The 25,098-nt window shown below is 47.2% G+C and overlaps 1 protein-coding gene across 1 annotated transcript in view; it reads left to right on the top strand.

Annotated features, from left to right (window-relative positions):
- ralgapa2 (Ral GTPase activating protein catalytic subunit alpha 2) overlaps nucleotides 1-25,098 on the top strand; it is a 238,429-nt gene that overhangs the window by 151,615 nt on the left and 61,716 nt on the right. The window contains exons 37-41 of the mRNA XM_083792352.1: nucleotides 10,721-10,792; nucleotides 12,221-12,344; nucleotides 12,801-12,956; nucleotides 19,026-19,184; nucleotides 24,322-24,449. Coding sequence (XP_083648478.1) covers nucleotides 10,721-10,792; nucleotides 12,221-12,344; nucleotides 12,801-12,956; nucleotides 19,026-19,184; nucleotides 24,322-24,449 — 639 coding nt within the window. The remainder of the gene's footprint in view (nucleotides 1-10,720; nucleotides 10,793-12,220; nucleotides 12,345-12,800; nucleotides 12,957-19,025; nucleotides 19,185-24,321; nucleotides 24,450-25,098) is intronic.

Here is a 25,098-nt window from a genome sequence, read left to right as displayed (position 1 = left end):
ACTGTTTACCTTTTGTCAGAGGTTTTTTTACATGGCCGGGAGCCGTGAATAACTTCCGTCTTCTGGTGCGTTAGAATGAACCATACCTCCCGCTGTTGCCGATCGACCACGGCGGTGATTTGGCTACACATCTAGCTACTTCAGCTACATCCAGGACGGCGCTCTGATTTAATGGCCTTAACCCATTCTGACCTGAGATCAGATTCATACGAGGTTTCCACTGGACACCCACTGGTCCGATGTCAGTCGTTCTTCGATTTTTCAAAAATAGCAGACCTACAAGCTCGTATCGCGCCACTCGGTGGCATGATATGAGCTTGTAGATCTGCTATTTTTCAATAGGTAAAGCACGACAGGATGCTAACACCAAAACGTGTTCCCGTTCAGAATGGGTTAAATACCCTGGCGTTCGTGGTGTTTAACCAGTTTTGCAGGCGGGAACCCCTTTTGGTGTTAGCATTATGTCATGCTTTAGCTATTGAAAAATAGCAGATCTACAAGCTCATAGCGCGCCACCGAGTGGCGCGCTACGAGCTTGTAGGTCCGCTACTTTTGAAAAATCGAAGAACGACTGACACATAAACATGGCTTTTTCAGAAAAGTGTCAGGATGTAGAAGCATTTTTTTAGAATCTGATCTCGCGTCAGAATGGGTTAAAGGGGAACCGTTTGAAAATCCCCAAAGCCTAACGGTGCATGTAAAAGCTCTAAATGTGCTGCACCGTCCGATGCGACTCCATCTGTGTGTGTGTCTGTGTCACCATGCAGGTGCTGCACTGCTGCGTGTCGGGCTCCAACCTGCACACGCAGCAGAGCCACTACCTCCTCAGCCTGCCGACCTGTCCACGGACTACGAGCCCTTCCTCATGCTGGGCCAGGTGAAGAGCTCCGAGGCCTCGTCCCACGCCGCCGCCGCCGCCAGCCCCGCAGACTACGGCAACCTGCTCACGGTGGCAGAGGGTACGTAGTGCAGTACGTCGTACGCACGCACGCACCGTCGCGTCACTCGATCTCGGCAAGCACATTTTGATTTTTAGTTTAGTTTTAGTCACATTTTAGTCGCGTGCGATTCTTTTGGTCGACTAAATCTACAGTTGATTTAGTCGACTGAAATGTGTTTTGGCGCGGGCCTTGATGCCGTCGTGATGGCTGATTTCACACTTGCTGAAAATAGCATAGATCTACAAGCTCACGTTGTGAGCTTGTAGATCAGCTATTTTCAGCCTGCAACCAAGTGTAAAATGACTTATACTGGATCTCTTGTCCACTAGTCCCATAGCTTCCATTTAGTTTTCGTCAGTGAAAAAAGGTAGTCGATGAACATTCTTCGTCTTAGTTTTAGTCGACGAAAACAACACTGTGTCACATCATGACATGACGGTGTTGATGTCGTCGACATACTATGGCGAAAAATGTTCGTCGACTACCTTTTTCCACTGACGAAAACTAAATGGAAACTAAATGAAAACTAAGCTGCGATGACTAAAACTAAAGACTACAACAACTATAACTAAAATGTTAGGAAGGGACGAGTGGACAAGAGATCCAGTATAAGTAAAAGACAAGTCATTGGTTGTCAAGTCAAGTGTAAGATCAGCCCGCTAAAATACATTTTAGTCGACTAAATCAACTGTAGATTTAGTCGACTAAAACTTTGATTAACAATAACACATTCCGGGTGACTAAAACAAAATGAAAACTATTCAAAAGACTGTGACTAAAACTAAAATAGAAATGTGCTGCCAAAATCAACACTGCATGACATCAAGGCCTGTCACGATTACGGCGTATAATCAATCGCCTAATCGCAATTGTTTGAGATAATCGCCATTCTTTTTGCATGATCCTATCCATGTTGAAAATGCTTCACACATTTTCAAACATTTTCCAATTAAAATGCAGCAAGGGCGGGGATTAAGCTTGTAGATCAGCTATATTTCTACTATTTTTAAAATGTAGTTATTTGTCTTATCTGCCCTCTGCAGTGTTTGATTACGAAGACAAACGGCAAACGGAAATTAAGTTTCATTTAACATACGTATGTTCCCATGTTCATTGGTGCACGTCCGTGCACGTCTGCGTGCACGTCTGCGTGCGCGTGTGCGTGTGTGTGTGTCTCACACAAAAACCAAAATAGATTCCGTGGGGGAGATGTAACCTCTAAGTACTCTGTCCATTTAGAACCTCTCCATTAAATGTCAATATATCTCATTAAAAGTAGGAAAAGTAAATCACGCATCACCGGTTGAGCGGAATGTCCACATTAGTGCTTAGCCCCTGAGAGACCACCCATTATGGGGTTTTGATATAAATGTGAGGTATTTTTTTGTTTGTTGGTGACCTTGGTGTTCCATTAGGTAATGCATTTCCCTTTCTCCCGCGTGCGCGCGCACACACACACACACACACACGTTTCATGTCCTCAACTTTTGATGTCATTTCAGTCCAACCCCCTCAAAAGTGCACGTGTGCACGCGCGTCTTGTCTGGCCACTGAAACAATGTGCGGATGTTTCAGCTCGTGCTGCTACTGATGTGCTGCTGAGCACACAGCTGCAGTAGAAACAACAAAACACTATCAAAAGAGCAAAGCAAAGGGAGACCGGCCTGGCTATATATGCACACGCCACCCCCCCACCCCCCACCCCTCACCCCTGCGTCATATTGATCAAGTCACATCAAAGAACCAGTGCATCTCTAACCCATTCTGACCGGGCACCCATTTTGGTGTTGGCATCATGTTATGCTTTAGCTATTTAAAAATAGCAGATCTACAAGCTCATATCGCGCCACCGAGTGGCGCGATACGAGCTTGTAGGTCTGCTATTTTTTGAAAAATCGAAGAACGACTGACATTTTTTAGAATCTGATCTCAGGTCAGAATGGGTTCATCAGGACCAGTGTGTGTCCGGCGGAAAACCTCGTATGAATCTGATCTCGGGTCAGAATGGGCTAATGCAGCTCGGCCCTGCTTTTCCCAAAGAGCTTTCTCCACTTTGATGGAGGATGATGGTATTGATAGTGTCACAATGCAAAAGCACGTCACCTTGTGCTTCTTCTTTTCCCCTCCTCCTGCAGCACTATGGAATAACCCATTCTGACCTGAGATCAGATTCATACGAGGTTTCCGCCGGACACAGACTGGTCTGATGAACCCATTCTGACCTGAGATCAGATTCTAAAAAATGTCAGTCGTTCTTCGATTTTTCTAAAATAGCAGACCTACAAGCTCGTATCGCGCCACTCGGTGGCGCGATACGAGCTTGTAGATCTGCTATTTTTAAATAGCTAAAGCATAACATGATGCTGACACCAAAATGGGTGCCCGGTCAGAATGGAATAAAGCACCGCACGTATGCCTTTCACTGGGGGGGGTAGTAAAAAAAAAAAAAACCTGCGCATTTACATAAACGCGACTCGCCGAGCAGCGGCCCTATTCAGCGGCCTGTAAAGGGTGTTGGTTCTCTCATTAGCGCTCGGCTAGTCTCGGCGCGCTCGCTCGTCCATTGTAAGGAGAGTCAATGGTTGTCTCTGCATGATTAGATGCCGCCTACTTAGAGAGGTGTGCTGGCCCAAGCCGTTGGAGGCGGGGGGACGGACGACTACAAAAAGGAAAACATGAAATGAAAATACTCCTATTAGTGATTATCAATGAGGTTTGGCTTTGTATGAAAAGGGGCATAGCGAGATAGCGTGTCAATACAACGGGAGGCTTTTGAGAGATGTCCGTCGGTGGGTCTGCCACAGTCATGCAAAAGAGATAACCACACAAAGCTCGCTCGCGCGCGCCGACCGCATCCCGCCTGCGTTCACGCTCGGCGGCTACAAAAACCCTTTATGTTTTTGTCGCTCAGCGCGAGCGACACTTCCACAGCGATTCGGCGACAGTGTAACTGACCACCCCACCACCACGCTGGGTCGCTTTGCAGCTTTCATCACCGCTAGTGTGAACGCAGCGTTATACTCCGTATATCACCGCTAATACCTGATCTATGCTTGATTTGCACGCCGGTTCGTAAATCGGCTATTTTTGGTGCATGACGCAACCGAGTATAAATCAACTCTTTGGCCTTCAAAATATACTAAACCCTCATGCATTTTTTGAGGGATGCTACAATCAGGTTTTTTGGGGACTTCTCCCGATCACCGATTGTTTTTCTCATGATCAGCCGATACGGCTACCAATCTTGTGTGTGCTGTAAGAGGCAAATTTGAATATTTCCAAAATGATTACGAGTCAAAACCCAGGTCAAAACTGTTCCTGTGTGTGTGTGTGTGTGGGGAGGAAGGGGAGAATGTTTAGGCCTGTCACAAAGATGCAAAATTATATTATACTATATATCCGATTGACATTTATACCAATTAACCCATTCTGACCGGGCACCCATTTTGGTGTCGGCATCATGTCGTGCTTTAGCTATTTAAAAATAGCAGATCTACAAGCTCATATCGCGCCACCGAGTGGCGCGATACGAGCTTGTAGGTCTGCTATTTTTGAAAAATCGAAGACACTTTTAGAATCTGATCTCGGGTCAGAATGGGTTAATAATGACACTGTCACGCCTTTCTCTTCCAGAGAAGAAGCGCCGCAGCATGGAGCTGATCCCGCTGACGGCGCGCATGGTGATGACCCACCTGGTGAACCACCTGGGCCACCACCCGCTGAGCGGCGGGCCCGCCCTGCTGCACAGCCTGGTGAGCGAGAACCACGACAACCCCCACGTGGAGTCGTCGGAGCTCTCCTCCGAGGTCTTCAAGAGCCCCAACCTGCAGCTGTTCGTGTTCAACGACAGCACGCTGGTGTCCTACCTGCAGATCCCCGCCGAGGCCCCCCCGGCCCCCGCCGCCGCCGCCGGCCAGCCGCCGCAGCCCTCGTCCCAGGTGAAGACTCCACCTCTCCCTCTCCCTCTCCCTTTCCCCTCCCTCCCCACCCTCTCAGACCTCGTCCCAGGTGAAGACTCCACCTCTCCTCTCCCCTCCCTCCCCACCCTCTCAGACCTCGTCCCAGGTGAAGACTCCACCTCTCCTCTCCCCTCCCTCCCCTCCCTCTCAGCCCTCGTCCCAGGTGAAGACTCCACCTCTCCTCTCCCTCTCCCCTCCCTCCCCTCCCTCTCAGCCCTCGTCCCAGGTGAAGACTCCACCTCTCCTCTCCCTCTCCCCTCCCTCCCCTCCCTCTCAGCCCTCGTCCCAGGTGAAGACTCCACCTCTCCTCTCCCCTCCCTCCCCTCCCTCTCAGCCCTCGTCCCAGGTGAAGACTCCACCTCTCCTCTCCCTCTCCCCTCCCTCCTCTCCCTCTCAGCCCTCGTCCCAGGTGAAGACTCCACCTCTCCTCTCCCTCTCTCCCCTCCCTCCCCTCGACTCCAGCTTGGCCCGTAGCGCTGCCGCTTGGCGTAGCACTTGCCCTAGCCCTGATGTCCTTGCAGGCGTATGCTAGGGCATTAAGCAACTAGTCAACTAGTAAAAATGACTAGAAGTGAATGCCCTAGCGTATATGCGAAGGCTGAAATATGATGACTAATTTAGATAGCATGTGATGTTATATGGACAGATTGATCTTGCATCCTATAGTGTTTATAGTTTCAATGTACAGATATTCTACTGTTAGACGGATGATTAGGTTCTTGGTTTACTAATTACTTGTATTACTTGTTTAATGCCATTTTAAGCTCTGGATTAAGAGTGTCTTCTTCACCCATTCTGGGTGTTTTGAGCACCCTTTAGCTTAACTTTATGGGGCAGCGGTGGCCGAACGGTTTTGCGGAGCGGTCTTGATATCGGAAGGTCGCTAGTTCGTATCCCCGGAACCGGCACGTTAGAATTACCACCGTTGAAGTGCCCTTGAGCAAGGCATTGAACCCCTACCATGAAATGTTCTATGAGCAGGGCCTGGCTGTAAACAAGTCATTGAGCTTAGTCCAGTTACCCTGGGTAAACATGGTAACTTTGCTTTGCTTTGCTTAGCTATTTAGATTCTGCTATTTTTGAGAAATTGTGAAAATGTGGTGCAAATCTTTGAATATTATATTATTTCAGAGCGAACGTTTTTAACTCAAATCTTTGCTTCTGTGGGGAACAACATATTTTCAGATGGGGGGGTCGGTGGGCCAAATACAGATAATTCTGGGGGTCCTTGACATGAAATAGTTTGAGAACCACTGATATAGAAACATAAGTTTATCTGAGAACTGTCATGATTTAACCCATTCTGGGCGGGGACCCATTTTGGTGTTAGCATTACGTTATGCTTTAGCTATTTAAAAATAGCAGATCTACAAGCTCATATCGCGCCACCGAGTGGCGCGATACGAGCTTGTAGGTCTGCTATTTTTGAAAAATCGAAGAACGACTGACATTTTTTTAGAATCTGATCTCGGGTCAGAACGGGTTAATCAGACCAGCGTGTGTCCCAGTGGAAACCTTGTGTGAATCTGATCTCAGGTCAGAATGGGTTAAAAGACACTTTGTAGAATCCAAGTCAGATCTGAATGTGTTGATTGTAAATTGGCAGGTGCGCGTCATCGTCCGCGACATCTCGGGCAAGTACTCGTGGGACGCCTCCGTCCTGTACCGCACCCCCCCGGAGGGGGCCAAGGTCTCGGAAGGTGACCGCCGCCCACCCCGGCCCATCCACGACAGCCAAAAACATCAGCCCGGCTCCCCGACCAAGGGACCCTCCTCGTCCTCCTGCTCGGACCCCCGCGCCTCCCTGATGGGGGGGGAGTCCCTCTCGGACGACTGCCTCGCCAAGAAGGTAATAGCTTACACACGGCACTGTTTGTGGGCCGCGGACACATTGTTATGCCGGGGTCGCCTTTGTTTTTGTTCCCTGCTGTTTGGTTTTTAATTATTATCATTTAAAAACATTGCGAGGGGGCCTGGGCCGTGGCTCAGCGGTCCAGGCACCTCGGCTGGTAATCCAGAGTCTGGCAGTGTGCCGCGGGTTCGACTCCCGGTCCCGACGGCCTTTACTGCATGTCTTCCCCCCCCCCCCATCTCTCTCCCCCCATTTCCTGTCAGCCTAATGTCTGTCCCTCCATAAAAATATATAAAATAAAGGCGAAAGCCACCAAAGAATATGTAAAAAAAATAAAGAAAAACATTGCGAGAAAAGCGAAACAAAATATTTAAGATGTATTGGAAAAATAGACGATCTTCAAGCTCACAACGTGGTGCGAAGCAACACGTTGTGTTGCCGATCCCACAGCGAATCCCTAATGTGTGTTTCGGGTCACGGGGGGAGGAGGAGGAGGAGGAGGAAGAGGAGGAGGAGCAGGAGGGGGGCGAGGAGGAGCCGGACGTCCTGGACCAGCTGCTGGAGGACCTGGGCCAGAGCAGCCCGGAGTGCCTGCCCCAGCCGCGGCAGCCCCGGCTCAACCAGCCGGCCCCGCTGCCCTGCGGCATGAGCCCCGAGCAGGAGGCCGCCATCCTGGACGCCATCGGCCGGCAGGCGGCGCGGGAGGCCCAGGAGGTGGGGAGGTGGGAGGCGGACGTGAGCGTGCGCGCCGCCAGCCACCGGGAGCCCGCCCGCCAAGAGCCCAAGGCGCCGTTCTACTTCTGCAGGCTGCTGCTCAACGACCTGGGCATGAACTCCTGGGACCGCAGGTAACGACGTGGTACCCTAACCTTAACCCTAATGAACTCACTGTACCCTAACCTTAACCCTAATGAACTCACTGTACCCTAACCTTAACTCTAATGAACTCACTGTACCCTAACCTTAACTCTAATGAACTCACTGTACCCTAACCTTAACTCTAATGAACTCACTGTACCCTAACCTTAACCCTAATGAACTCACTGTACCCTAACCTTAACTCTAATTAACTCACTGTACCCTAACCTTAACTCTAATTAACTCACTGTACCCTAACCTTAACTCTAATTAACTCACTGTACCCTAACCTTAACTCTAATGAACTCACTGTACCCTAACCTTAACTCTAATTAACTCACTGTACCCTAACCTTAACCCTAATGAACTCACTGTACCCTAACCTTAACCCTAATGAACTCACTGTACCCTAACCTTAACTCTAATTAACTCACTGTACCCTAACCTTAACCCTAATGAACTCACTGTACCCTAACCTTAACCCTAATGAACTCACTGTACCCTAACCTTAACCCTAATGAACTCACTGTACCCTAACCTTAACCCTAATGAACTCACTGTACCCTAACCTTAACCCTAATGAACTCACTGTACCCTAACCTTAACCCTAATGAACTCACTGTACCCTAACCTTAACCCTAATGAACTCACTGTACCCTAACCTTAACCCTAATGAACTCACTGTACCCTAACCTTAACCCTAATGAACTCACTGTACCCTAACCTTAACCCTAATGAACTCACTGTACCCTAACCTTAACCCTAATGAACTCACGGTACCCTAACCTTAACCCTAATGAACTCACTGTACCCTAACCTTAACCCTAATTAACTCACTGTACCCTAACCTTAACGCTAATGAACTCACTGTACCCTAACCTTAACCCTAATGAACTCACTGTACCCTAACCTTAACCCTAATGAACTCACTGTACCCTAACCTTAACCCTAATGAACTCACGGTACCCTAACCTTAACCCTAATGAACTCACTGTACCCTAACCTTAACCCTAATGAACTCACTGTACCCTAACCTTAACCCTAATGAACTCACTGTACCCTAACCTTAACCCTAATGAACTCACGGTACCCTAACCTTAACCCTAATGAACTCACGGTACCCTAACCTTAACCCTAATGAACTCACTGTACCCTAACCTTAACCCTAATGAACTCACGGTACCCTAACCTTAACCCTAATGAACTCACTGTACCCTAACCTTAACCCTAATGAACTCACGGTACCCTAACCTTAACTCTAATTAACTCACTGTACCCTAACCTTAACTCTAATTAACTCACTGTACCCTAACCTTAACTCTAATTAACTCACTGTACCCTAACCTTAACCCTAATGAACTCACTGTACCCTAACCTTAACCCTAATGAACTCACTGTACCCTAACCTTAACCCTAATGAACTCACTGTACCCTAACCTTAACTCTAATTAACTCACTGTACCCTAACCTTAACCCTAATGAACTCACTGTACCCTAACCTTAACCCTAATGAACTCACTGTACCCTTACCTTAACCCTAATGAACTCACGGTACCCTAACCTTAACCCTAATGAACTCACTGTACCCTAACCTTAACCCTAATGAACTCACGGTACCCTAACCTTAACTCTAATTAACTCACGGTACCCTAACCTTAACTCTAATTAACTCATGGGACCGCAGGTAACAGCACGGTACCCTAACCTTGGATTTAAGCGTAGTCTTTGAAAACACCAATTAGCTTTAGGCCTGGTTAGGCAATCTAAACTAGTCTAAGTCTAGTCTTAGTCAACTAAAAATCACAAACCATAGTATTTTGGTGCAAGAAAAAAAATGAACACTGCCATAAAAGAAACTAAAACATAATTGTCCAACAAATATGGCGAAAGCAAACATTCCTCCAGGTAACATTTTTATGGTTCGCTAGTAAATACCCTCTTTTTAGTTTAGTTTAGTTTCCTACATGAAGTTTAAACAAAAACAATGTAAATTAAAAATCATTTCAATAAATAAATGAATTATCCACAAGCTAGCAACACAGTGTGAAGCTCTGCTATTTTCACTCATTTGGGCACCACGGGCAAATGTCTAATTTCTCTTAAAAAGTTTTGGAAAAAAGCTACAGTGTAGACACTAAGGCAACCAGAGTTCTGAAATGTCTCCCTGTGACAACCTGATCGACGCACGATTTGAAAGGAGGACTGTCGAAACTCAACTCTGCAGTCTGCTGATATTATACGTTTGTATTAATATACCCCCCCCCCCCATCCTCAAAGTGACCCAGCTGCTGCCTCGTTACCAGAGACCCCCCCCCCCCCTGCTGAGGGGGAGAAAGGGGAAGCCTGTTAGAAGTCTGGAGTCAGTTAATCTCTTCTCCACGGGGCCAAGGAGCCCACGCTGGTTTCACCCAGGTACGCATCGGCGTCCGGCGCGTCACCTGGCTCGCTCGCGCCTCCTCCACGTTGCATTAAAAAGCTCTCACACCTCTTAATGGTGGCGAAGGCGAAGCAGCAACGTGCCGCTTGGCCCCGTGACTCCACACACACACACACACACACACGAGCGTGGAGTCATGAAGAGAATAAAAACAAGCACAACGGATACTTGTAAATGCTGAAAATGCAAGTAATATAATATTGCATCGTTCCCCATTTAAATCGTTCCCCACTCAGACTCCCGACAAGGTTTGCTTCATAATAATAATAATAATAATATCTCAGAGTGCCATAAAGACGCTTTACATGGGGGGGGGGCAAGAGGAAGCTACAAAAATAAAAACTATTTGAGAAAAAAACCCACTAAAAGCTAAGGAATGAAAACATTAAAACGGTGAAAAGAGTTAGCTAGGGAAAGCAATATTGAAGAGGTGGGTTTTGAGGGCGGTTTTGAAAGTTTGAAGGGTGGAGGCGCCTCGTCTTCTTGCAACCACATCTGTCTGCCCGTGTTAGCTTGTCATGTAATGGTGATAACTGGTGGCGTCTTTTAATCCGAGTTCGATCAAACTTGGCAATTGAGTTGTGGGACAGGGTCAGGATCTGCACTCCACACCGTCTCACTCGTTGACACTGCCATTTGTATTTGTACCATCTTCTTTATTTACTTTTCACAGGAAAAGCTTTCATCTGCTGAAGAAGAACTCCAAGCTACTGAGAGAACTGAAGAACCTGGATTCCAGGCAGTGGTACGCTGATGCTCTTCTAGTTGTTAGACGTGTGTGTGTGTGTGTGTGTGTGTGTGTGTGTGTGTGTGTGTGTGTGTGTGTGTGTGTGTGTGTGTGTGTGTGTGTGTGTGTGTGTGTGTGTGGGTGTGGGTGTGGGTGTGGGTGTGGGTGTGGGTGTGTGGGTGGAGACGTACACAAGACTAGAGCCCGGTCAATTCTGTCCGACTTCCGGAGAGTCATAGACCTCCGATTATTGGAGTTTTGTTTGATGTTTTGTAAAAAAAAATATATATATATTCTAAAGTAGCCGATCTACAAGCTCAAAATGTGCCACACTCGCATCACTCACTTTTATGTGTATATATATAACTAATATATCTGCCAAAGCGATATTTCTGCTTGCCTCTACGCAAGATGCCAACATGGTTGGCATGGCTCTGTTGTCGAACAACACCAGAACGCTGTTATCTTTTATCGCACACAGACCAGTGGCTGCAGCCAAACAGCACGGCGTCTTCCCCTCCTCTGCCATGGATGTGCTAATGAACCTGCCTCTTTCTGAGTGCAAATCACACTCCAGAAATTGCTCAGAGTGCCGTCACCCTTTTATTCCTAATCTACACCGTCTCACCCTGATCACAGCTCTTTCACTTTAGTTAGCCTCTTTTTCTCTCTCTCTCTCTCTCTCTGCTTCTCTCTCTCACACACACACACACACACACACACACACAATCAATAGGCACTCTACACAGCTAATTAAAGAATACCCCCCGGATCGGCCTCTCTATCTCTCGCTCCCTCCCAGATGACTATATACCTGCCTGCCTCATAGCAACCTGTGTCCAAGCACGCAAAATGCCCCCAATTTGGCCCCGGCGCGTCCCTCCCGTCATGGCAACGGCGGATACAGATGGGGGAACTCTGCCGTCGCTCTCTTTTTTTTATTTATCGTGTCTTTGCAACGTTCTGCGCAAACGGGAGGGGAAGCAAGCACTCGGCGTAGTCCCTTACATTATCTCTCGCTTAAAAACCCTGTGTGCTTAGCTGACCTAGAGTCGTCCCCCCCCCCCCCCCCCCCCCCCCGGGGCTCTTCAGTCTATTCTAGATCCCCACTGCAGGCTTGTAGATCGGGTATTTTTTCGACGTAATCTTTGTCTCCAGAACCCGAGACTCTAGGGTCCAACGTGGGGTTATATAAGTATAGTGGCAAATACCACGATCGTACTGTTAGGAAAATGACACCTTTTGTAAGCATTCCCTGTCTCGCATCAGCCGCAGACGGTAGTTGTTGGGATCGGGGGGGTTGGGGGTGGGGATGGCTTAACGTTGAAACCCATGTACTTTTCTTTCCCCTCTCTCTCTCTCTCTCTCTCTCTCTCTCTCTCTCTCTCTCTCTCTCTCTCTCTCTCTCTCTCTCTCTCTCTCTCTCTCTCTCTCTCTCCCCTGCAGTCGAGAGACCCACAAGATCGCCGTGTTTTACATCGGAGAAGGTCAGGAGGACAAGTGCTCTATCCTGTCCAACAGCGCTGGGAGCCAGGACTACGAGAACTTTGTGTCTGGACTGGGATGGGAGGTACGCTACGCACGCACACACACACACACACAGACACACACACACACACACAGGGCTGGGATGGGAGGTACGCTACGCACGCACACACACACACACACACACACACACACACACACACGCACACAGGGCTGGGATGGGAGGTACGCTACGCACGCACACACACACACACACACACACAGGGCTGGGATGGGAGGTACGTTACGCACACACACACGCACACACACACACACACACACACACACAGGGCTGGGATGGGCTGGGAGGTACATTACACACACATGCACTCCTTATTGGGCCCACCGTGTAATAACTCCTTTCACACTTTTTCACAAATCACACGTTAGGACTTGGTCATGCAAACATATTCAGTCGTTAGATTTGATCCGTGTGTGTGTGTGTGTGCGTGTGTGTGTGTGTGTGTGTGTGTGTGTGTGCGTGTGTGCGTGCGTGTGTCAGGTGGAGCTGGCCACACACTGCGGCTTCATGGGGGGTCTCCAGAGAAACGGCAGCACGGGCGTCACCGCCCCGTACTACGCTACCTCCAACCTGGAGGCCATCTTCCACGTGTCCACGCGCATGCCCTCCGACTCGGACGACTGCCTCACCAAGAAGGTACCTGTAGCGTGTGTGTATGTGTGTGTGTGCGAGCGTGTGTGTATGTGTGTGTGTGTGTGTGTGTGTGTGTGTGCACGCATGCCATCTGACTCAGATGACTGCCCTTAACCCATTCTGACCTGAGATCAGATTCATACGAGGTTTCCACCGGACACACACTGGTCTGATGAACCCATTCTGACCTGAGATCAGATTCTAAAAAATGTCAGTCGTTCTTCGATTTTTCAAAAACAGCAGACCTACAAGCTCGTATCGCGCCACTCGGTGGCGCGATATGAGCTTGTAGATCTGCTATTTTTCAATAGTTAAAGCATAACATGATGCCAACACCAAAATGGGTGCCCGGTCAGAATGGGTTAAGTGTTGTTATTTCAAAAACATTTTCATAAAACATTCAGAAAAAAGCAAAACTTGCCATGAATTGATTAAAAAAGAAAATCAGTAGAAGATATTAAAGAAAAATCTAGAAAGAAGAAATTCCATGAATTAGAACAAATATTTAACACAATATATGCCCAAGACGTCCACAGACGTCCTAGGAACTACCGCATGTAGTGCCCAGACATCTGTGGACGCCTTAGTCAAAAACAAAAAAGTCCAAATGTGGGTCAAACTGTGGGCACCCCACGTCGCTATTTTGAAAGAATGTAAGGGCACATAATGTGTTTTAAGATGTAGTGGAAAATCTACAAGCTCACAGCGTGGCGCGACGCGCCACGCTGTGAGCTTGCCAATGCCGATTGCTTTTATCGTGGACACAGAGACAAGACAAGAACGGACAGACAAGCTGCCTCCTGACCTTCTGAATAAAGGCAGCTTTATCTGTCCGGAACGTTGGTCCTGTCTCTCAGTTGTCGGCTAGCTGAAACTGGTGAAGAACGTCCGAGAGGCACTAGTTCTAGTAGAACACGTTCCATACAGAGGCAGAATGTTATAGTTGTATAAGTATAACACGTTCCGTACACAGCAGAATGTTGCTTTAACTGAGTTGGATGCTGTGAAATGGCTGCAGCATCCATCCTGCCCAGAGCAGAGCTGTGGCTGTTGTTGTGTCTCTGTGTTCAGCTGTGTGATCAGGAGGTGTGACTTCAGAGTGCGGGCATTGATTAGCGCCCCTGGCCGGGGGGAGGCCTGGCGAGCCGAGAGGAAACGGCCGTGAGTGGAGGGAGGGAGAGAGAGAGAGAGAGAGAGAGAGATTAAGATGAGGGGGAGAGATGGCATAATGACTATGATTGGCCCAGACCTTGCCCCCTCCCCCATCCCCGTGTGCTGTGACCAGGGCCTGGATTCAGCCATTAGCTTTCCACCGCCATGCCGCGGCGCCGGACGGATGCCGGCGGGACGCTTTCATCCGATTCCTGCCGCCGCCACGGGGGCGATCGATCGAGGGCACTGACTGCGGCGGGAACCCAGGGCTGTGCAGCGCAACCGGCAGCAGTTAGCACGGAGAAATTAGCCGCCAATCTTCTCATGCGATGCCCCGCTGAGAGGGGAAATTCATCAGGCTCTGTTCATATCTGCTCCCCCACTGCCGGGGCGTCTACAGATCCTCCTCTCTCTCTCTCTCTCTCTCTCTCTCTCTCTCTCTCTCTCCCCCCCTCCCCGGCTCCCTTCTCTCGACCCCGTACTGAACCTGTGCTCAGTGGCAGCGAAAATTTGTTAGGCTGAGCGCAGATTAGATTTGGGCCCGGGCTGCCTGCCTGCCTGCCTGCCTGCCTGCGTGCGCGCGAGGGGCCCAGGTCTGTGGAGAAGGGGGCCGGGCCCCGTCGGGCCAGAGTGTGCCACCGGCCCGCTTCCATTCATTTGACCGGGAGCCACTGTAATTGGTCCTCCTCCTCCTCCTCCTCCCCGCGCCACAGATCCCTGTACTAGCCGCGGGCCCCCGCAGAACATTGGCAGGCTGACCGCATGCATGGAGGCTTAAGAGAGAGAGAGAGAGAGAGACACGGGGCGGGGGTGGGGGGCTGAAGAATTGTGATGAAAAAAAGACGCTTTATCTGTATCCAAGCAGGAAGTTTCCCTGTCAATTTACAAATAAAACTTTCAGTCCCAAGCAAAGCCACCCGCCAGGCCCCGCCTGCGACCATAGATTCATACCGAGAGGGAGGAGGGGGGGGGGGGGATTGTCTGTTTGAAGGAAGCAGAGAAAAAAGGAAAAATAAAACAGCCCCCCCCCCACCCCCACCCCCACCCCCCTCCTTCCAGCTAAACCCAAAAGAAAAGAGGAAAGGAGAAAAAAAAGAAACCCATGAATTCCTCCAATCCAATTGTGAGCTTTAGGGCAGAGCTGTTCAGCGCCCGGCAGCAGCAGCAGCAGCAGCAGCAGCAGCAGCTGGCTGCAGTAATGCGGTTATAGGAGCGACCTGCAGGGTGGGGGTCAGGCCATGTCGGAGAGGACTTGTGTCTTGTGTGTGTGTGTCCGTGTGTGTGCGTGCGTGCGTGTGTGTGTGTCTCAGCCGCCACACTCTCCAGCCCCTCGGGCAAACCGTGGCTTAACTGGCCGGCTGCAAACCATGTTTTTCTAAGAAGACGCTTGTGCTCGTCAGGGGGACCTTTTGCTCCCAGCTCCATCCGTGTGTGTGTGTGTGTGTGTGTGTGTGTGTGTGTGTGTGGTGCGTGTGCGTGCGCATGCTAGGGCCTGTTGCCTTGGTGGGGGGTCAGAGGGGGCTAATTGGACAAGAGCCTTTGACTTAGGTCATATTTTATAGGAAAGGAGAGTCACGCGTTGCCGCCACGCCGCCATCAAGGCCTCGGATAGGTCGAGCGCACGCAGACAGGCTGTCGAGCGAAGGCATAAGTGCCCTTGTTAACCCTGTGATTCATCTCATCCAAACGCTAATACACTCTTGCCCCAATTAACGTCCGTCCCCCGGTCCCCGGGTTGATTGGGCTCGGCGCGGATGCATATTCAACACCTTTCGCCGAAATTGTCCCGATGACCTGCGTGGAAACATGCAGAACGCCGTGGCAGACGGTCTGAACTGGTGGCGGCGGCGGCGGCGTAATCAGCATGCCGTGGGTTTGTTTAACATTACCGTATTACCATAATTAAGGGCTCACAATAGAATGTGCTAATTGCATTTTTTGGTGGCGAGGGCATGTTTTCCTAATGGCTCATTAGGCCTCACAGTACATTGGCAGATGTTTGCTTCTCCGAGTGGAAAGCCCACTTTTCCACCGACACACCGTCGGCTCAACAACACATTGGCACGTTTTGAAAGTCATTAGTACTTTTTGCTTTGGTGCTGTAAAGTATGTTTTGAGGCTTCAACTCAAGTACATTTTTGAATACAGTACTTGTATACATATATACTTGTACTCGCTCCACAGGCTGGGAGCGCCTGTCGCGCAACATTCGGTGTTATTCCCGTTTGGGACGTCGTCGAAAATGTTCCCTCCCCATTTTAGCCCATCAGATCGAAAGTCTTCAAATGTGAATAAAATGATCTAAATCATTCCGTCCAATTCTAAGCAAAAATTATGGACCGGAAGTCCGGAACCCCTTTTTTATCCGTATTGTTATTTAACACAGGAACAGGAACACATTGTTATGTTGTCGTTGCCGTGTACGGTATATACTCATAGCAACATGTATTTGTAGTTTTGGAATAAATATATTAAGTTTTCCAGAAACCGTAGGTCTAAATGGGTTATATTACTGTACTACGTTGTGGTATTGCTACTTTTACTTTACTTTACCCTTTTGGTGTTGGCATTACGTTGTGCTTTAGCTATTGAAAAATAGCAGACCTACAAGCTCATGGCGCGCCACCGAGTGGAGCGCTACGAGCTTGTAGGTCTGCTATTTATGAAAAATCGAAGAACGACTCGCACAGAAACATGGCTTTTTCAGAAAACTGTCAGGATGTAGAAGACATTTTTAGAATCTGATCTCAGGTCAGAATGGGTTAAGCAGATACAGTAGGATGACCATCCTCAAACTATGAGCTGGTCATCACAGTGATGCTCAACCCTCTGCCTAGTACGGTGCTAAACAACACAAAAGCCAAGGCTAATTAGTAATGATTGTCTGGAGCCCCTGGGCTCTGTACTCTGTACCCTCTTTTCCCCCTCTACACCAAATCTCTTGTCAAAACCAGACGCATTACGAGATTGTATATAGACTATTTTAACTATTTAGTATAGCCCTATAATGGGGCTATACTGCGTCTCCGTAGCCCTATGATAGGATTAAAATGATTTTCTTTTTAAAGTGTGTAAGTTTGGGGCCGTTGTTGGGTCTCAAGTTGAGAAGTGATAGACTTAGTCAGTCTAGCTTGCCTTGTACTGGAGCATACTCGTTTTAAAATATAACTTGTGTGTCTTCATGCCTGTTTTAAAATATAACTTGGCCATGTGTGTCTTCATATCTGTTATAAAGTATAACTTGGCCATGTGTGTCTTCATATCTGTTATAAAATATAACTTAGCCATGTGTGTCTTCATATCTGTTATAAAGTATAACTTGGCCATGTGTGTCTTCATATCTGTTATAAAATATAACTTAGCCATGTGCATCTCTTCGTCTAAGGAGGCGAGAAGAAGGTGTTTACCTGTTTCAAGTACAATCAGTCAATTTCCTGTCATTTGAGCGTACCTTTTTGTCCCGGACAGACTCATTTGTGTTTGTGAACAGGAACATGGAAATGGGAGGCAATTTGAGGTCTTATGGGAGTAAAGTTAATTGGATTTGAATGATTGGTTTTGAAATGCTCAATCTTGTCTATGCATGTTGTGTTTGGTCATTTGAATTTGTAATGAAAAAGCAATAAAAATAGCCCCGGGAATATATATATATATATATAGACTGGCCTATTCCCGGGGCTATATATATATATATATATATATATATATAACCCATTACAACACCACCGTGTCCTACATTTGTAACAAACCAAACCGTTTGAATGTCCGTCGAGAATTCAGAGAGTTACGAAATGGTTTTAATTGTGGAGAGAGAGAGAGACCGACCTCCTGCTTCGGTAGACACGCGTGGAGGAACGGTTTGAACCTGCTAATAATGACAATCACATTGACGCATCGCTCCGAGGAACGGCAGCGGACGGTGCGGCAGTGTTGTTTTCGTCGACTAAAACCATGACTAAATATACTGTCGGTTTTGTCAACAAATAAAAGCTAGACTAAAATGTTAGGAAGGGACTAGTGGACAAGACTAAAATGTTAGGAAGGGACTAGTGGACAAGATCCACTATAAGTCATTTTACACTTGGATGCATGCTGAAAATAGCCGATCTACAAGCTCGCAGCGCGACGCGTTGTGAGCTTGTAGATCGGCTATTTTCAGCAAGTGTAAAATCAGCCATTACGTCGGCATCAAGGCCCGGCAAAGTACATTTTAGTCGACTAAATCACCTGTAGATTTAGTCGACAAAAAGCGGCGCATTTTGAGCTTGTAGATCTGCTACTTTTGAAATTGAATCCTTGAAAGTGAACCGTTTTGAACCTGGCGTTTCCACCTGACAGAGACCAGTAACGCCCTGAAGGGGCGAGGTGGCATGCACGCATCCGCTTGGGTGACGGCAGACTGTTGGGCCAATATGGTGCCACCAAACAGTTGGTATAGATAAAGTGTTCAATAGCCACTTTACTTAGTTGTCTATGGAATCTCTACCGATGCAGAAAGACAGAATTATATTTTAGCTGTGGTTAATTTCCACTCAGGCCAGGGTCCATGATCGAATGACACATTACTTTTTTTTTTTTTTTTAAGATTCTTTTTTGCGGCTTACGCCTTTTATTGATTTTTGAAGGGACAGACAGTAGGCTGACAGGAAACGGGAGAGAGATGGGGGGATGACATGCAGTAAAGGCCGTGTCGGGTCCGGGAGTCGAACCCGCGGCACACTGCGACTGGATTACCAGTCCGGTGCCCAGACCGTTACGCTACGGCCTGGGCCGAATGACACATTACTTGAACCCGTTTGTGTGTGTGTGTGTGTGTGTGTGTGTGTGTGTGTGTGTGTGTGTGTGTGTGTGTGTGTGTGTGTGTGTGTGTGTGTGTGTGTGTGTGTGTGTGTGTGTGTGTGCGTGTGCGTGCACGCTCAGCTGCGACACCTGGGAAACGACGAGGTTCACATCGTGTGGTCGGAGCACACCAGGGACTACCGGCGCGGCATCATTCCCACGGACTTCGGAGACGTTCTGATCGTCGTCTACCCCATGAAGAACTGCATGTTCTGTGTTCAGATCATGAAGAAACCACAGGTATGTCTGTCTACCCCATGAAGAACTGCATGTTCTGTGCTGTGTTCAGCCCACAATGTGATGCATTGTGAACTTGTAGATCTGTTATTTTTGAAAATCTTTCACAAATGTACGACATTCCCGGAAAGGTTCCCGCTACGGTTCATGTGCGTGACTTGTACACACTGACGTGACCCAAAAACTGCACAGCTAATTTCAACAACTCCCCGGTTTTCAAACCAATGTGTGGGATTTCAACAGGCCTTTCTTCACCCTGGCCTTTTGAATTGGTTTCATGCGTTCCTCCTCATGTCTCTGTTGTCATGGTGCTCCCAGTACCTCCCCCTCGCTCAGCTTGCGTTCATCTCGGCTACTCTCATGGCACTGTGCCGTAATAAGGTCCTCAGTGTTGATGTAACGGTGGGAGTGTACAAATGGACCCCGAAAGGACCCCTTTTTACCGCGCCATTCAAAAATCCCGACAGCATAAAGACCCGCCTATACCGACAATGCCGGTGTTTTTGCTCCACGTTACCTAAACCTCGCGTCACCAGGCTTTCCACCTCGAGTGGTTGCCAGACTGTCCTCCGAGGAGGGCGGTCTGGTGACACTGACGCGAGGTTACCGTGAGTCCCTGGTGGGAAATATTGCTCTGTGTTGGCTCTTAATGAATGAAAGAAATCACACCCGTGTAAACTGAGTGGTGCAACTATACCCTCTATCTCTCTCTCTCTCATTAGCAGGCAACAGTACAGCACTATCTCTATCTCTGTTTCTGGCACAACAGCGCCCCTACTGGTACTAATAGTCATACTCGTGCTCATTAACGTCACATAGGCGGGTGAACCAACACATAGGTGGGCACGGACATTGCTGTTCCTTGGAGTGGTTTCACCACTCAATAAGGCTTTACTGTATATTAGTACAGCGGCTAACAGCCATATTGTAAGAGAACCTTTCACTTGGTGATACAAGCGTGAAATTTGGCATGAACATGCCTCTGGGTCACCTCTTTAACTTTTTTAACCGAGCCAGCGAAAAATCCAATATGGCGGTGCTATTTCAAGATGGCCGCCACATCTAAATGTTAGCCTATGTCTACATTTCTTACAAATTTTAGGAAAAATTTCACCATTATAGATAGATAGATAGATTTATTTAATTTTTTTAATAATTTTAATTTTTTATTTTTGTCATTATTTTTAGTTTTCATACTGAAAATGGTAGCATGCTAATGCTACCATTTTCTAATGCTAATTAGCATGTTAGCATGCTATGTTAGCATTCTAGCATATTACCATGTTAGCATTATTATGTTAGCATTAGCATGCTACCATGTTAGCATTAAGTTAGCATTCGCATGCTACCATTTTCAGTATGAAAAAAAAAATAATAATAATAATAATAATATAAATAATAATAAATAAATAAAAATCTATCTATCTATAATGGTGAAATTTTTCCTAAAATTTGTAAGAAATGTAGACATAGGCTAACAATTAGATGTGGCGGGCATCTTGAAATAGCACCGCCATATTGGATTCTTGGATGGCTCGGTTAAAAAAGTTAAAGAGTTGACCCAAAGGAAGGTTCATGACAAATGTCACGCTTGTATCACCAAGCGAACAACCGTTCCAATGATCTGCTATTTTGCACGAATTTTGTGTGCGTGTGTACATCTGTAATCCACGTAACTCGAGAACCGTTCGCCCCACCGACTTCAAATTCGACACACACGGTCCACACACCCACAGGGAGTGCAGTGCCCGGTCTCGAGTCGGCCGCACCCATGGTTGTCCAGAACCGCCACAAAAGGCCTTTTTTATTTGGCGGCCATCTTGAAAAATGACCGCCATATTGGATTTTTCGTTGGCTCGGTTAAAAAAGTTAAAGGACAACTTTAGTTTTTTTCAACCAAGGTTCATGTTTTAGGTTGTTATTAGAGAAACTAAAAGGTGAGTGTTAATTTATTTTCATTTGCTGCTTTCTTTCGTTTTGGGGATTTTAGCAGTTTTTGACAGGGGGGCGGGGGCATTCGAGCATGGGGCTAAATGTGTATTTTTTTACCAAATTTGATGGTGATTTATTTATTTATTATTTACTATAGTCCTAATAAACCCCAGGAAATTACATCTGGCCACAGAAGATCACATGATCTACTGAATGTGAAGGTAGCCTACTGGGGTAAGGCTTATACTGTGTGTATAGGCTCAATATGTCAGTTTGTCACATTTAATAGATCCTGTGATTTGTTGTGGCCAGATGTAATTTATTGGGGTTTATTAGGACTATAGTAAATAATAAAAAAATAAAACGCCATAATTTTTGTAAAAAAATACATATTTAGCCCCATGCTCGAATGCCCCCGCCCCCCTGTCAAAAACTGCTAAAATCCCCAAAACGAAAGAAAGCAGCAAATGAAAGAAAATTAACACTCACCTTTTAGTTTCTCTAATAACAACCTAAAACATGAACCTTGGTTGAAAAAAACTAAAGTTGTCCTTTAAAGAGGTGACCCAGAGGCATGTTCATGCCAAATTTCACGCTTGTATCACCAAGTGAAAGATCGTTCCTATTATCTGCTGTACTATATGGGGCAGCACAAAGAAACAAGCAAAACGAACTAAACCTAACCTTAAATCAATAACAAACACTATAACACTAATCCTACCAAACGTGAAAAATTTAAAAGTAATGGTTACATTATGCTAACATACTACTAACTACTAGTACTACTAACATAATCTGACCAAAGGAATGACGTTTACAAAAAGCGAGCTCCCATACTCATACGTTAAATTATACAAAGATAATTCTTTTTTTGCTATTTTGCTACAGATCTTGTCCAAACGACAATCTGTACACATCTCTATAGTCATGTGATCAAGACGAATCTGTCCGATTTGTCATTTTCCTTCCAGATTGGCAAATCTAAAGTGTCTTGTTTGTGTCTCGTTTCGAACAAAATGTCTCCGATCGTGAACGTGAAACGTCACAATGGGCTGTCATAGCGCCACCAGGAGACCGATTTTTGCTGAACAAACGTGTTGCTAATTATATTGCTCTTATAGATTTTGTCCAAACATCACACAAACCGGCACGCATCTCTATAGTCATGTCATCAAGACAAGACCTTTCATTTTTTCATTTTTCATCCTGATTGGCTAAATCTGGCCTGGCAGTGCTCCGAGCTAGCACATTTTCCTAGCTTATACTTTTTGTATTTGTTGTTGTAGAGACGGTTATCACCCGTGACTCTTTTCCAAGCGGCGGCTGACCAGTGCAATATTCTCCATGAGGCCAAAGAGACTCTGTCATTGCCACGGTGTCCTCTGGCTGCTTGGCTTTACAGAGAGACAGTCCAAACCGTGTCCACAGCCTCCATCTAAAACGGAGTGCGTTTCTGGCCAGGGCATGGTTTTAACCCATTCTGACCTGAGATCAGATTCTAGAAATGTCTATTACATCCTGACAGTTTCATTATTAATCCATTCTGACCTGAGATCAGATTCTAAAAGTGTCTTCGATTTTTCAAAAATAGCAGACCTACAAGCTCGTATCGCGCCACTCGGTGGCGCGATATGAGCTTGTAGATCTGCTATTTTTCAATAGCTAAAGCATAACATGATGCCAACACCAAAATGGGTGCCCGGTCAGAATGGATTAAACATGGCGGAACGGACGGCGAGCGGAGAGCCAGGAATCGCAGCGGCTTTGGCCGCTCCGTTAAAACCTGCCAGCGCGCCTCTGCCAGCCTGGTGATAGCAGCCCCCCCGCGCGCGCAGCGCACAGCCTCCTATACTGTGCCAGGCCTGCGGCCATCTTCTTTCCACAAACCCCCCCCCCCCCCCCCTCCAGACCCTTCTGTTTTGCCAATGCCAAGAACCCGTCAAGCAATCGACACCGGCATTGTGGGTTCCGCCGTTCCTCACAATGTCACGCTGCTCGCTGTATAGGTTTCAGAGTGTGTTTCTTTACGTTTCCGTTCCTCTGAAGCACATTGGTGTCGTGGACGACGACGCCTCGTATGAGTTATTGTTGCGCTCGGGATCAAGCGGCCTCTCAGCATAACGACAAAGACTGCAGGGAGGACCTTTTGGAAGACTTTGACATTCACGTCAACTTCCAGGTCAACGACCATTGAGCTCCAGTGATTAAGGGCCCCCCCCCCCTCCACTATGCATGAACAGACGTGTATGCACGCACACACACACACACACACACACACACACACACGCGCTGAGATGCATATTGCCTCATTGTATTTGTCCGCTAGTTCAATACGAGACCATTGTCTAGTATTGATTGTCATTTTAATTTCATTTGCCTGACATTGATTCACATTAGATATGTGCGGTTGTCATGCAAAGTCGGACGAAATCCAATTTCAACTTGAACCCTGGTCCTCGAACAGATGGAGAAACGGGTGCCTCCGAATAAGATTTTTTTTTTTTAATCAACTCTCGCGTCCAATTTAAAATGCACCGTGCGATCAGCGAGCGCAGCCAGAGTGCACTCATCGCGTTTTAAGTTTGAATCAATTATGTGGCATGGTTTTGAAATGTTGAAATGTCTTAACATTTGTAGACATTAACAATGTCCACACTCTCTCCCAATCATCCGTCGTGCGGCCTCTTCAGCCTTGACCTTAGCCCATAGCACTTGCCGTAGCACTTGCCCTATCCTTGACGACCTTTGCAGGCAAAGGCTCAAATGTAACTTTGATGGCATGTTATGCAGACAGACGCCATGGGTCATGGTCGACCTGGCATCCTATATAGTGTATTATAGTCCCAATGTACAGATTATAGATTTTCTTTCTTGATATTATCCTGTTTAGCCTGAAGATGAAGGTTATTTGTGTTCCCATGATCCCAGATCACTGTATTGATTGTATGTATTACCTTGTGTGTGTACCTTGCTTACCTTGCCCTGGATTGAGAGTGACTGAACCCCTTTTGGGTGTTAGCACTATGTTATGCTTTAGCTATTTAAAAATAGCAGACCTACAGGCTCGTAGCGCGCCACTCGAATCGAAGAACGACCGACATATAGAAACACGTTTTTTGCAGAAAACGGTCAGGATGTGTAGAAGACATTTTTAGAATCTGATCTCGGGTCCTCATTTCCTCCCCTTGTCTTGGCTCTCTCCTCTCAGGTCCCGTTCTTCGGGCCGCTGTTCAACGGCGCCATCGTCACGGCGGCGCTGCTGCCCAGCCTCGTCAGGGCCACCTGCATCAACGCCAGCCGGGCCGTCAAGTCCCGTCTGACTCTGTACCAGAGCTTGTATCCTTGTGTCCGGAGATCAGTGAGTTGTTGACTCTGTACCAGAGCTTGTGTCCTTGTGTCCGGAGATCAGTGAGTTGTTGACTCTGTACCAGAGCTTGTATCCTTGTGTCCGGAGATCAGTGAGTTGTTGACTCTGTACCAGAGCTTGTATCCTTGTGTCCGGAGATCAGTGAGTTGTTGACTCTGTACCAGAGCTTGTATCCTTGTGTCCGGAGATCAGTGAGTTGTTGACTCTGTACCAGAGCTTGTATCCTTGTGTCCGGAGATCAGTGAGTTGTTGACTCTGTACCAGAGCTTGTATCCTTGTGTCCGGAGATCAGTGATTTGTTGTGCCAAGGAGAACCCCCCCCCCCCCCCCACATTGATATGGTTGCCCCCCCCCCCCCCCGTATATATTGAAAGATTTTCATGACTTTTTAACCCATTCTGACCTGAGATCAGATTCTAAGAATGTCCGTTTGAAAATGACAAGTTTTCTGAAAAGGCTATATGTTTCTATGTCGGTCGTTCTTCGATTTTTCAAAAATAGCAGACCTACAAGCTCGTAGCGCGCCACTCGGTGCAATAATAATATATTTGCATATATTAATAAGCATAACGTATAACACCAAAAAGGGGTTCCCGGAACTTCCTGCCTAAAATGGGT

This window comes from Protomyctophum parallelum (assembly GCF_964188405.1).
Source record: "Protomyctophum parallelum genome assembly, chromosome: 20".
NCBI lineage: Eukaryota > Metazoa > Chordata > Actinopteri > Myctophiformes > Myctophidae > Protomyctophum > Protomyctophum parallelum.
This window is presented reverse-complemented; position numbering and strand designations above follow the sequence as displayed.